This window comes from Thermobia domestica, chromosome 5 (genome assembly GCF_964235325.1).
Source record: "Thermobia domestica chromosome 5, izTheDome1.hap1.1, whole genome shotgun sequence".
NCBI classification, from domain to species: domain Eukaryota; kingdom Metazoa; phylum Arthropoda; class Insecta; order Zygentoma; family Lepismatidae; genus Thermobia; species Thermobia domestica.
Window position 1 is genome coordinate 233,592,329 of NC_137458.1, and position 15,201 is coordinate 233,607,529.

Sequence of the window (15,201 nt, forward strand, 5' to 3'; positions counted from 1 at the left end):
AAATGAAATGAAATATTTTAGTTTAATGTCCTATGATTATCTCTTTTTAGGCGAAGGGAGACGATGATTAAGATGGAAGATGATGATGGAAAAACTGGTGCAATGGCAAAGTATGAGGAAACGAGAGTGCCCGGAGAAAACCCACAGACACGGTGTTGTCCATCTCAAAATTACTTCACCGGAGATTGAACCAGTGACCCCACGCACCAGATTTAAGCGCTCTAACACACTGAGCCACCGCGTCCTCAGCTGTAGTTCCAGATTCGACTCCATATAAATACAATACACACTATACTTTACGCTTGTATAATATGTAGTCCCAGATCGAACCCGTGTAAAAACACATTCTGTTCCTCGTAAAGTGCGTGATCTGTTTGATACAACAAAAGAGCTTAAACCTGACACTAAGGTCCAATCAAATAAAGTACTAATTATGTTTATAATTAAACCATTTTAGTAATACTGTTTTAGTAATAATATGGATTATTTTTATTATTGAAAAACCAGTACTAAAAACTGTGTTTCAGTGAGAAACGAACTCAGCTTCACTTGATTCAGACGACAAAAAAATCTTTGTCTACCCCTCAAATTTACTACAATAACCACAATGCATATCAAAATATGCATATAAAATATACAAATAAACATACTTTTATGCTATCCATGTGGATGAAGTGAGCAAAGGTTGACCCACATTTCGCCGCCCGGCGTCTGCAGATGGGATCCTTTGAAAGTGATTGGAGAGCGTTGTGAAACTTTCACAACTATATAAACTCCCCGAGACCTCTGCTCACGCAGATTTCTGTTACAAGACAAATCTTCGGATGACAACCATGGCACTCATCCAGGTGAGTCGCCCTTTCATATATTTAATTATACACATTATAATTAATTGACCTTGTGGTTTTCTAATACGTAATTATCGTTATTAAGGATATATTTTACATTTAATAGTTATCTATTAAGAGAAACGTTGGTGTTATGGCTCGAACGTTAACAGTGTGAAAATTTGTTACTCGTCTGTGTTAATGAGGATCTTCGCTTTACCGGTGTGATTACATTATCAAGTGATTAGGGTTGAGTTTTGATTCTGTGGTGGTTTATAAGATACTTAAGAAAGTCACTCGGAGCAACACTGGATCATTACTGAAAACTATCGAAAAATGTAGAGTTTGTACTTTATTTGGTTGTTTTGGAGTTTAGTGTCTGGTTTCAGCACTTAGACTATAGAGATAAAAGTGAACCCAAGCCACGCAAATCTTACAGGAATAGAACCCAGATTCCCACTAATTAACCATAACTGTGGAATTTAGTTTTTTTTTCTAGGTTTATTAGTATGTTAGTACTTTGCTAACATTATCTAGCTTATTTCTGGAAATATGCAACTTTCACTACCTAGGATGCATTACTTGTGCATCATGATACGTGTGCTTCTGTATAGCCTAGGATACGTGTTAAACTGCAGGTCTTGTCTCGTACATTCTAGGTGCTCAAAATTACCACTAAACTATATCTCAAAAGGGGAGCAGGGAGAATCAGTGGTAGAGCCCTTACCTCTGGCGCATGGGGTCGCTCATTCGATCCCCGGCCAAGTAAGTTTGTGATGTACAACATCGTGTCTATTGATTTCCTTGGGGTACTCCCGTTTCCTCCCACTTTCTCTTTCAAGCAATTCTTCCATCATTATTAATTTGCCTTAATCATTGTCTCCTTTAGCCTAAAGGTCATAATTGTGGGACGTTAAACTGAAAGATTTCATTTCATTTTTGTACTATGTCTCAATAACATCCATAACAACAATATATTTTCATTATCAGTGACTGGAACTATTTAAATGTGAACATATATCAAGTCAAAAGTCGTCTAGCTAAATAAAGTTTATTTAAATGTTTCCGCTATGGTCAAAGTTGTGTATGGATTAGATTCTTTTGAGCCATAGTGGTTCAGTGGTAGAGTGCTTATCTCTAGTGCAAGTTCTCCTTAGTTAGAGCCAGTTCATGGGAGTTTATGGCAAACAGCACCGTGTTCATGGATTTATCCGAACACCACTTCCCACATCAGATTCTTGCCTTCACCAATTCTTTCAAAATCATTCATTTTCATAAATCATCCGTCTTCTTTAGCCTAGAGGACATAGTCATGGGACGTTAAACTAAAACTTCATTTTATTTCAAACTCGATACCCATATCAACAGAGAGATATATCCTAAAGCTATTTTTGAGCAGTGACATTTTTTTAAATGAAGAAATTAATCTTGGAGTCTGAGTTTATCAAAAATAGCTGCAAGTTAACAACTTACGAATGCTAATAACTTACATTTTTCATTTTCACGAAACTTTACACGAGATCGATCAGCGTGAGGCAGCGATTAATCTATCCCTATCGACATTCCATACCACGTCTACTCGAAATATTACTGGAAACAGTGTTCTGAGTTACCTGTTCCAAAGTGTTTGAAACGGAACATGAACGAAGATGGTACATATTTTTGATAAGTTGTACACCAAAATGTAAAACAAGAATAACTTAGTCATGAAAGAAGATAGTTAATATTGCTAACTGTATAAAAAATGAAATAGTTGAGCTTAACGTCCACGATTCTGCCTGCATGGCTAAGGGAGATGATGAATAAAGTAAGTGAATGATTATGGAAGAATCTGAGTGGAATGAGAATGTGGGAGAAAACAGGAAAAAATAAGTTGAGAAATTAAAATAATACTTTGGGGTCCCCAGAAGACCCCAGCTTGGTAAACAACGTTGACGATTTAGGCTTGGTGCGTTAAGGGTTAAAAGAGTAAGTTTTAGTCTGTTTATCTAGACTGAACTATTAAGCTGATAGAGCAGAAATATGGCGGTCAGTTTCTTTCCATTGTGAAGTGAAAGGAAACATTTTAATTTAACCTTCACACTTATGTCCTTTAAAATAAAAGAGAAAAATGATAAATAAAAGTGAATGATTGTAAAATTAAAATTTTTGTGTCCTCCTACTGTGAATCGAACCCGGAATCACATACACAAAAGGCATACTAGTTAGGCATTATACCAGTGGGGAGGACTTTCTTTTCCTTGTGGTTGAGAAAGTAGTCCTTTATCTAAATCTAGAAATTAAGGAGCAGAGTGAAGGGATACGTTCAGAATAATGTTAACGAGTACAACTGTACAAAGATTGAGCAATCTTTTCTGCTTATCTAATGGCTAGAAAGTCAGTTTTTGGTGCACGGGGTACCTAAAACGATTCCATATAAGAGAACCTTGAACACACTAGGATGGTTCAAATTCCCCTTTAAATTGTAGGTCCACGATCATCGTAGCCTCGGAGCTGAAAAGAGATGTTTAACTTCACATGAGAAGCACACATATCGTTGAAAAATTAGTTAAAAGACAATTGGTTAAAAGATTGAAGGATTTTAGCTGAATTCAAATTAGAGTACAATTTTTCAAATCATTTAAGGCATTGTGTTATGTTCGAACAAGCTGTCAACGTAATATTATCCTCCACACAAATAAAATTAACTTCTGCTCCATTAGCATAGTGATTTCGTAGTCTAAGTTGGTGATTCTCAACCCTTTTTGAGTGACGACACCCTTTTCAGAATACACACAACATTACGACAAACTGGCTTGATTTTTTTTTATTTACAATATTATAAATTATAAAAGCATAACCTCATAAGTTTATATAAAGTACTGACCATTATTCTTGCTGCTGAAGACATCGATCGATATAGCCTATTTCAAAATTGATTTTAATTAATTATTGAAAATTTCCTAATTTTCAAATTCTGAAATTTCGTGACACATCCTATGGAACTGCGCGACACACTAGTGTGTGGTCATACATCGGTTGGGAACCACTGGTTTAAGTCATCAGAATAGGGACAGTAGGCCTATCTGCCGTGAGTTTAAATACGTTGTCCTTGTTCCATTCCTTGTATCATTCATTTTCTTATTATTTTTACGTGAAAGGTACAACCATGCAAAACTCGAAAAGAAAATACACTTTAAAACTAACCTTCTTCCCTCGAAGGTCAAGATCTAAAGTGATATTATTCAACGGGAAGAGCAGACAATTTTTTTTTTATCCTAATGGTGGCAATGAAATCGACTAGACTTTTGTAATTCACGCTCTTTGATAGTCTGCACGCGTCCGCTGATGGTATTTGGACTGTTTTACTGCCAAAGAGAAAAGTCATTTTAGCGAGTAACTTCATTATAATATTAAAATTCTAGAAGTGAAATACGCTGAGTCGTAGAAAAATATCCTTTATTTCATTTTCTTTTGTCGAAGACTAAAATTTAATTACTATTTGCAATATATTTTATATATTTTTTTTCTTACCAACAGTGACCTTCAATTGCTATTTAAACAGTACTGATTACCTTTTGCCCAATATATTTACTTAGAACTTTGATTTTACATAACTTGGACAACAGAACTCTGCACATCATATTTCACATGTGTGGCAAAGTTTACTATATATGAACTCATTCCAATCAGGTGAGTTTTGTGTATTGACTTTTGTTTCCGAAAATATGACTCAAAATTTCACCACTCGTTACTCGGGAACCGAAAGCTTACACAACAATAATTCACAAACTGTACGCCACGCACAGCAAGTGAAGTTCACACCATGCCAAGTTTTTATGCCAAGTCAGATGAGTTCGGTGCAATTTTATTTTCGAAGATATGCTTAAAAATTTAGCCAGTCATACCTGTCGAGAATCGAAAACCTACACAATATAACGTTTTACATTTTTATATAATAGGTCAAGATCTATCATCGTGCCAAGCTTGAACCTGATCGAATAACTTGAGTTGAGTTCGAATAATATATTTGACCTTGATTTTCATGAGGAAAATCAAATAAAGAACGACATAGGTCAATGCTTACACTAAGCTTCACGTTGTCGAACAGTTTACCTTATATAAGTTGCAATGTCATGTTCTTTAGTGATGCAATGGTCAACAAAGTGTAACTTGCTGAAAACTCAATATTTTTGATTATAGAATTTTGTTAATTTCTAAAGTTACTTTTTTATTTTAAATTTATAATTACTTTATGAACATTTTAAAACGTAAAATTATGCTGTAAAACAACCTAACTCACTACTCTTAATTTAAAAAACGAAACCCAGGTTATGATTAGTTTAATATTTTACCTGCATAAATAATTTACTCATTTTTTTTTGTTATACATAAATTTAATAAATTCCTCATATATTTTTTAAATCCTCTGATCGATCTCTTTGATTTAGACAAAACATTTTTCTGGCATTTATTTATTTATTTTTTAAAGTTCAGCAATATATGATTTTGATCGTCCACGATACTAATTTTCACGCGGCGTTATTTACTCAATGTTGTTCTTGAGAATACATCGATATTTTCGACACCGCAGTGATTAAAGTTTATCAAATAATTTAGGTACTTTACGGAAATAAATGGTTTTAAATCATTCCATATACACACATATGAAAAATATTATCTTATTTTCAGTTTCTCAGCAGTCGGCTAATTAACCGACCGTATTAGAAATTTCTGGTTAATTTATTGTGAGTTGTACGTAGCATAAAAGAACATGATATGTCAGTTTAGGGAGAAAGGTCATCTAGGCAGTGTTGGCCACATTATCCAGTATTTTAATAGTTCTGTTTCACGATAAGTGATAAAGTGCTCTGAAATGGGTTGGTGTTTGTTAAACGTATGTTTTATGTTGGTCCGTTAGATTAGTTTAGGGCCTTTATCAGCACCGAGGCTATATTAAACGTGCTTTAGTATTTAAAGTGAAATCCGAACTAGTGTAATAAGTTCAAATTTCGAGGTTTTTCCACTTTGAAATGGACCCGAGATCCGGTACACCGAGGCTCGGATGCTAGCCATTATACCAATGGGAAGAGCAATGTGTTTTGTGTTGGGAATCTAGGAATTTAGGAAGTTTGCAAAGGGTTGGCTAGATGTGCAATGCTAATAGTTGTGGATTCCATCTTTCTCGTTCTTATAAGATACGTCTGCATTACTCTATGCTCGATTCTTATGTTTACTCTTGGAGTTTATATAACGTGTTCAGAGCGAAGGGTACTCAAGTTCAATTACCAAAATTGTGAGAGGAAGAGACGTAAAGTTTGTATACTCCATTTAAATATATGGAAAAGTGAACACTTTTTTTTTTTTAACACTATAAGAGTTATTTATAACAAATGAACATGAATCATTGAAGCACTGAATGTACCTTAAGTAAAGATCTTAAATATGAAATTTGTTCGAAATGTACTAAATTGGACCAAAATTATTTGTGTGCTTAACGCCCCATACATAAAAGTCGCTTCTGAATTGACTACATTTTTATACAAATAGTAAATATGACAAAATATTTTCAAATTACGATATCACTGGTTTTATTATCATTAGTCTGACCTGGAATACACAGTCTATGAAGTTGAGGCACGAATCCCTCAGAGACTATTATGCGCTCCTTCTTTACTAGTCAAAAATTGGTGTGTAATACAGTGGCGGATCCAGGGAGGGCAATGGCCCCTCCTAGAAGAGGAAACTTTTTTTATTTTATATATAAATAAAACCCATCCCAGAGTTTGGAGGTCTTAAAAGTAGCTCTAAGTAGCAGTATTACAACCCACCGCCTTCCCCCAGAAGTCCGTCTTAAATCCACCCCTGGTGTAATATAGCACGATTAAACTAAATATTCATTTAATGTTATCTTTTGACCTGTTGATCCAATCAAGTGTTCAATGTCACATGTTTTCGTTTGTTTTTTCTTTCTTTTTTCTTTTCTTTTCTTTTTCTTAACCATACAAACCAATATTCCATTCAAAACTCTTAATGAGATCTTTTCGTGCACAACCGTTCTTTGACATCAATAATCTTCTCTTTCTGTAGGTACGTGATTTGGAATGAAATTAAATTAAATTTATAATGTACGTCCTTCGACTATGATCCGCAAATTAAAAGAAACAGGTGATTAATGAAAGTTACTTGCTATGAAATAATTGACCGAATGATAATGTGGAAGGAAACGGGAGAACTCCGAAAAAAGCATAGACGCAATGTTGTCCATTACAACTTCACATTATCTGGAGTCGAACCAAAGGTTTTTCGCACCAGAGATAAAAGCTCTTCTACTGCGCCACCGTGTCTTCGATTGTCTCTCCTATTTCACACGTTTATTTCACACCTTTCCATTTGAGATTGCTGTAACCTTATAAATTCATTTGTTATTACTTCAACAAATCGATTTATTAGAACTTTAGTCAACATTAAACAACTGGAACACGCAAATACTTTGTTTCGAATTTAACCAAGGTTATACATGATGTTGACCTACGGTTTAACATGAAATCAAACTAATAAGAATGAACTGTCGCACATGAAAACAAAGAAACATAAACATTTAATCAAAGAATTACTTTAATTTTCTTCGGCGATTATGAAACACGTGTTGTGTCCACTAAACTTGCTGTTTCTGCCTTCTTGATGAATGAAGACCTTGACCTACAAGAAGGCCAGGGGTAGGGAGATGGTAGCGTAATTTTCTAAGGCTACCCGCACATTGATCAGAGGACAAGACAGTCTTTCAAGATGCAGTATTATGAGCAATGCCACAAAGCCTCAAACTGCATATTCATTCGAGGACCTGCTAAACAAAGGTCTCTCCAACGTTATGATCGAAAAGAAAATGAAATGAAATCTTTACGTCCCACGGTTATGGCGGTTAGGTTAAGGAGACGGTGATGATGAGAAATGAATGAAATGGTGAAATGAAGAAAGTGGGAGGAAACGGGGGAACCCCCGAGGAAACCCACGCAGACGGTGTTTGTCCACCACAAAGTTCACTTTGCTCGAGCTGGGATCTAACATTCTCTTCTGCCTCGGGTTAGCTGCCTTTGCTCTATTCTATACATGACCGGTCTAAGCCAGTTGTCTTTGAGGAAACATAGCGTGGTGAGGAACGGCCTATACAGTGAGAGTAGGTCTTGAATAATAATTTATGTACTGGCTAACTGTGCCGGATTCAAGCCCTGGTCGTGGTACTAAGTTTCGGCCTTCATAACGTTGGTGTTGCAAAATTATCCGAAATACATATTCACATAATGAAGGTCAAGATGCGAATGATGGAATAAACATCTTCCATAACTGTCTGATTTAAATAATGCTACTAAGAATAACGTCTTTAGTTTACGAGAAGTTGCTGCATGATTTGTACTCATCGTCCTATCACTCGTGTATTGTGGTTAACGAAAACCAATTATGCACACGGACAGTTTGTAGTAATATGTTGCATGTTGCGTTATTGAGATTGGAGTCATCCCTATCTCCCGTAGTAGCGCTGTTCCTTAGAGGTCATTTTACACTGAGTTTAAACGAAGTGACTATTAATTCTATTACGATAGACGTTTCAGGATAGATCTTTGTAGTTTAAGGATATTTAAAAACACTGATAAAAAGACTTTTTTTCAGGTATCAGCTACAGTCTAAAATATTTTATATTTTATGAATGGAAATTACCGAAATCTATTACCCACCAGCGCTTTCACTTAAAAAGAAATACATCAAAGTGAGCAGCTACTAGTAGTTTGGTTATAAATTTTACCTTGTAAACGGGAATAAGAGTAATGTGATTCTCTAGTTAAAAAGGTGATTTATCTACGTTACGGATAGCAGAAAACTTACTAAGGAATGACTGCAAGGAAATATATTTACAGATGAATTTGAGGGAATCTCAATCAGGCGATGCCTACTAATTTTCATAAAATGTTATTAATTTAATTTTTCGGGTACCAGAAAGACAGAAAGGGGTTTTATAACTACATCAGAAGGGGTTTAGCTAAATCCTGACATTGAAAGCAACTAAAATTCGGTTTTGTATTTCTCGCTAATCTAGTTTCTAGCCTGAGGAGCACGAGATCTCGGATTAGATTGGAAAAGCATGAAACGTATTAGAATTATAGTTGAGTTGATTTTGAGTTTAACGTCCCGTTCAGCAGCGAGGCTATATGAGACGTGGACCTACTGATTAACGTGAAATCCGAACCACATGAGCTCCCGCCGGGAATCGAAATATTAGAATTATACTGTACATAATTTACATATGTAATGTAATATGTATACATATATATTTACATATGTAATGTAATTTAGATACTGTACATAATTTCCTTTTATATAGCCTTAATGCTGACGAAGGGCGTAGAACAAATTAAGCGATCAATTAATTAAAAAATTCGGTAAAATTATTCGTATTTACGTCGCTAGGTCACTTTATTTCTTTCGGTCCATTGATTTATATGGAAAATATTTTCTATTTTCTTTGAAATAAACACTGTAATTGTATATACCATTGTGATATCATTCTACTGATTTCTTTTTCAATTCTCAAGATGAAATTATCTTTGTTTTCTCAACATTATTTTGCATTATATACCGGTATCACTTAAATATTACTTGAATGGAATTTTATTAGTAACTATGAAAATTATGCATGACAAAATTTATTTTTCACAAAGAAAGGAATATTTAAATAGGTTTGAAGTAGAAATCAGTAAAATTAATCCATGAATATTCCATTTCATTTAAAAGAAGAGAAAACTAATTCTCCATGTAAATTAACAAGCAATAAAACAATAAATGGCGGAGATATTTGACTCCGTTAAGAAAGTATTAATTTTTTAAGTTTAATGTCAAACGATTATGTCTGCTGTTGCTGATGAGACGAGGTGAGATGTAACATAAATTCTTTTTTGATTCTTCTCTTTTTTTCTTTTATTGTAGAACTCTTGCTTCGTGTCGATTTTCTAAGATTTATATTCTCATCTCGTCTCGACTTGGTTCTCGAAAAATATTGTCATCTCGTCTCATTTTGTAATTTTCTGTACAGAATCTACGTCCTAATTCTTTCTTAGCTTTATCTAGATCAGGGTGAAAAATTTCGAAGTCAGACGATCTCGTCAATTCGAAAGTCATGGTCGCCAGGATCTCTTTGGTCAGAAACCACTCCTACTGAACACTGGTCGTCAGCTCGAAATTCCTAGTCGCCCTGGCGACTGGAAACTTTGCTTCCTGATCTAGATGTTATCCGAAACTTGCGTCACGAGAGATCCATGAATGGGATATATCAACATTGAAACCATATTTACCATTTATCAACGACTAAAGACACATAAGTCATTACATTAACCATTCTGTAATGACTTGTGTATCTTTAGTCGTTGATAAATGATCTTCGTTATCTTCGTACAATGAATTTGTCAATTTATAGTTTTTATACTGTGAATCATGTAATACTAAAACAGTGTCTGAGATCTAAAATGTAGGTGAATTAGTATTGCCGTCGCTCAAGAGCAGACTAGAGACATATCTTGTCATGTCTCGAATTTAAAAAACAAAAAACAGAAAAAAATGTGCATTTTGTCTCGACTCTGGAATTGTAAATATCTCGTCCCGCGAGCAACACACTAATTATGCGGTAAAAGTTATATGCGCTAAAGGGGACGGATGATTAATGAAAGTTAATGATTATGAAATTAACTTTTTTTGCGGTCTCCCACCGGGAATCGAGTCTGGAACCAGGTGCACCAAACGAACACGCGCTAGGTACGAGACTATCAGGAAGAGGCCATTAAAAAGAACATTATTCAGTTACTAAAGTAGTACTAACCCATAATTAGCATACAGTTTTCTAATGTGCAATAAATTCCGTAGAATTGATCAGGTATGAAAAGTATTGTTTGTAAACTTCTAGAACATCATTTGCATTTAAAGTCGAAAACTGTCCAAAGATTTTAAGTCATATAGCAATCATTAGATCTTAATAGGCGGAACAAAATGATATATGTGAGTTTAAAAGCTTGTTTAGTTTTCGAGAAAACGATCGCTTTGAAAGCCTAAAATTTAATATTGTACACGAACCATGTCATTTATTTAGGTGAAACTAATAATTAAATATATAGTTTTATTTAGTTCTTCATTTTGATACTAGCAAGATGACAGTATATATCATAGTTACTCAGATAGAGCCCAAAATAATCTGGAACTCTTAAATTTTAGTTTCTGTTTAACTAAAACGTTGCCCAAAGATGATATCAAACTGATCAGAAGAACCTGCTTGAAGGTAAAGTCATATTTAACATTAAAACACTCAAATACTGCCACGGAACATTACAGAGAAATGTCGCCACCTCAATATCAATAAAAAAAATAAATAAATAAACAAAATGAAATCTTTCAGTTCAACGTCCCACGATTATGTCCTTTAGGCTAAGGAAAACGTATGATTAAGGTAAGTGAATCATGATGGAAAAATTGATTGAATGATAAAGTTTGAAGAAACAGGATTATTCCCAGAAAACCCAGGGACACGATGTTGTCCACCACAAATTTACTTTTCTAGGCATCGAACCAGGGACCCCATGCATGAAAGGTAAGCGCGTTAGCACTAAGCCACCGTGTCCTCGATATCAACAAACACCAGTAAAGAAAATTAGAGACAATAAAATGAAGAAAAATAAGTTAAAAAATATAAAAAATAAATAAGATAATATTAACTTTTAGTTTCATTTAATAAAATAAAACCTTATCTGATTTAATCATCAATATGAATTTTCTTACTGTAGACGGGCTTTTTTTTGTGCTTTCTCTTAGTAAAACGTGTCATCATATCATCATAATATATTTTTCAAAATATTTCTTTCGATACTGAAACAAAAGTCGTTAACACGTTCCTGAGGTAGATAAGAATGGAGATATTACTGAGTCGTTATAATATTACAAAATTAACGCTCATACAAATGTAAAAGCCTAAGTCATATTGGTGTGTGAGTGCATAATATAATTTCTGGAACTCGCAAAACTGGAATATGAAAAATAAGCTGATTTTTAAAAAAATGCCTTTCGAAAGGATGGCCCACTTTGGCCCATACATAAATACGATCTTGCTTGAAGATAAAATCTCATTTCCAGAAATTCTGAGAATAGCTATTTTTATGGTGTTAAGAAAGTATGTCGTATATTGCCAATCTTAATTAAAACGTTTCATTCTGCTGGAATAAATTGTTCTTGTTAAGAATTGTATAATATTATAACGTAAGTGTGCCCGTTCGTCCGTTACTCCATACGAACATTTTGGAACGAAAGAGAATTTTTGGATTCTATAGACAACCAGAGCAAATCATCTCGACAAGTTCGTTAACGGAGTCAATCCGTTACTATCTTCAATGAGTAACGGCGACGACTTAATCCGCCTGTTAGTCCACAAAATAACTTTTCCAACGAAAGTTAATTTTTTTGGATTACTTCTTTCCGCAACGGATAGCTAGAGTGACTTGTTGACTTTTTTTTAAAGGGTTCATAAATCAAAGTTAACCTAGTACTTCTTAACACCAAAAAACTATGTACCGCATTTAGCCACTTTATTCCTAATCTGCACTGACACAATTGAATTCACTTCTTCAAGTACAACATCTGTTTATCATTGCTTATGTTAATCACCATAAATCTCGTTCTCTGCATCTACAACTCATATCAAAATCTAGGAATACAAATCCAATCTATCTATCTATCAACAACTAATCTTATCTTCCATGATATTTGAACATATCACCTACTTTCCTTAGCAGCAGTCAGTGTGCATTTAACAAGCACATTGTGCCCTTTTATATTCCAAGATGACTATCTCAGAGAAAATTCGTTAATTGAGTCAATTCATTAACATCTTAATGAATAACAGTGAATTTAACATTATTCATCAATATCCTATTTTCTACTACTGAAATAAACGTAGCAGAAGATACATGTCTCGCCGCTAGATGGCAGCAAACCATCCTCCAGTAGATGACATCTACCGGACGAAATTGGAACTTCTAGTATATGATTCTCTTTACTGTCTACCAGAAAATGAAATCTTCCAACGATTATGTCCTGTAGAGACAGGAATAACCCGAGAAAACCCACGGACACGATGTTGTTTACTATAAACTTACTTAGCAAGGGATCGAACCAGCAACCCCATACACCAGAGATAAGCACTCTACAAGTGAGCCACCGTGTCCTCTATTGTCTACAACAGTTTATAATAATAATAATAATAATAATAATAATAATAATAATAATAATAATAATAATAATAATAATTTCAGCTGTAGTTTGGACGAATTATTTTATTATTCTTGTCCGTGAGTTTGTTAACCTTCTATGTCGACCTACATAATGTCACAATATCAGAAATTTAATGAAAGTATGTCATTTTCCAATACATCTAAAATCAATTACAATAACCGAATTTTTATTCTTACTAAGAATAACATAAAAACGATTTGGAATTCAAGACAAATTACCGGTTAGCATTATTTTTACATATTCGTTTCATTTTTTGGTAATTTAAGTGATTATGAATTAAAATGATACATTTTATTTCTAAATTAGCAGTTTCATTGCTCATGGTGATTAAGACAAGAAGAAAAAGATATAATACTTTCACTTCCTTGCATTATATATGAATTTATCACTGCTGCATTGCTTGGGGTGAAGTAATGAATTGACGTGCACTGTTGTTAACTTAACACTTTCCCTTAGTTAAAAGAAAAAGTACTAAGCTGTTCTTTGTTCATTTTTCTTTAAAGCTTCCAGGCAACTTCGTTAACTTCATATATTTTCTTAGAGATCAAAAACAAAAACAAGGGCAAAAGCGAAAGAAAAAAAAAGGAATTTGTTGGTCTAAAGAGGTATATGAGAAACAAGCTCTTTTTCTCCCATTCTAATTAAGTGGAGGAAGAGAAGTAATGAAAGTATGATGAATATAGCCTACTATTGAAAGAGGTTTTTAATTATTAAACGAAAAGCAATGTTGAAGATATAACTTCTTGACTAAACGGTGTCAGAGAGATTTTAATTCGGAGCAGTAATAATTGAAGTTTTGGAGTGAATATTAGCCATTTTTTTATTATTATTATTGAATGGTTTAGGACGTCATCGGTCAAAAATGCTAAATCCCAAAAATAATAAATAAATTAATAAAAACAAAAGATGCTCGTCGTTACCACTAATAAAAAATATAGTCAATATTGTATATAGGGTTATGTTAGTGCATAAGAACTAAGTGACAAAGAAATTATGATTAATGCATGTTGTTTGGTCTTAAATCAGTTGTACCAATTGCTCCCAATTGGTCACTTTAGATAAGGGGACCCACAGCAAAACGTAATCTGCTGTCGGCTTTGTCAAGTACACACAACACATTGCAATATACACAGACCAGTTGTCTGGGTTGGTCTTCAATTGCTTCCAATTAGACTTCGCCTAAGGGGTCCAATCTACTCTCGGCTTGCCAAGTATACCCAATACCACATTGCAATATACACTGACCAGTCAAAACATTATGCTACCAATTACCCTTTGAATGAAGTCATTGACCTATGTAAGAGACACTGGGTACAGCAGAATCGTTTGCACACAGTGACAGGGATCTCACTTGATTAGGCAGTCTGATGCTTGTAAGTAGATGGGTGAAGGTCGGCGATATATCAGAGATTGGTAGAGACCGGATTCTCAAGGCAACATCTCTGGTAAAGGGCATCTGGGAAACAGTGAGACTTCTAGTGTTTTCGCGAGTTACCGTGGTTAGTGTTTTCCAAAGGTGAGATAAAGATGGTAAAATCAGTACTAAATCACAAGCAGCCATAGGACTGACAAATCCCATTAAAGATGTCGGACATCGTACTAGATTGTTGAGAGTGGTCAACTGTATAGGACGCAAATTGTGGCAGAAAAAAAAACAGCAGACTTTAGATATTTACAATGGACAAAGCACGAGTGTATTTGAACACATAGTTCACTGTACAGTGTTAGATATAAGTCATATTGCAGCCGTTATCCCACACATGTACCAGTGTTAACTACACATGATCATCTCATCAATAACGAATGGAATGGGCACGTGTCCACTGTAATTGGACTGTAGAGTAATGGCACAACGTCATAAGGTCCGATAAATCACGATAATGCCTTCATCATACAGATGGTCAGGTCAGAATCCGTCGTCTTTGAGAGGAACAGCGGTTCGATACGTGTACAATAGGCAGAGGACAGATCGCTGGTGGGTCCATTATAAATTTCGGAAACCTTCACAAGGTCAACCATGGGCTTATTAATACCCGTGGAAAGCACCATAATGGCTCCTAGCTATTGGTAAGTC

The 15,201-nt window shown here is 34.5% G+C and overlaps 1 protein-coding gene across 1 annotated transcript in view; it reads left to right on the forward strand.

Annotated features, from left to right (window-relative positions):
* The first annotated feature begins 765 nt into the window (after positions 1–765).
* Positions 766–15,201, forward strand: part of LOC145686448 (cuticle protein 7-like) — a 31,115-nt gene continuing 16,679 nt past the window's right edge. Inside the window, exon 1 of the mRNA XM_081759758.1 lies at positions 766–848. Within this exon, the coding sequence (XP_081615884.1) occupies positions 825–848 (24 nt within the window). The 5' untranslated portion in view covers positions 766–824. The remainder of the gene's footprint in view (positions 849–15,201) is intronic.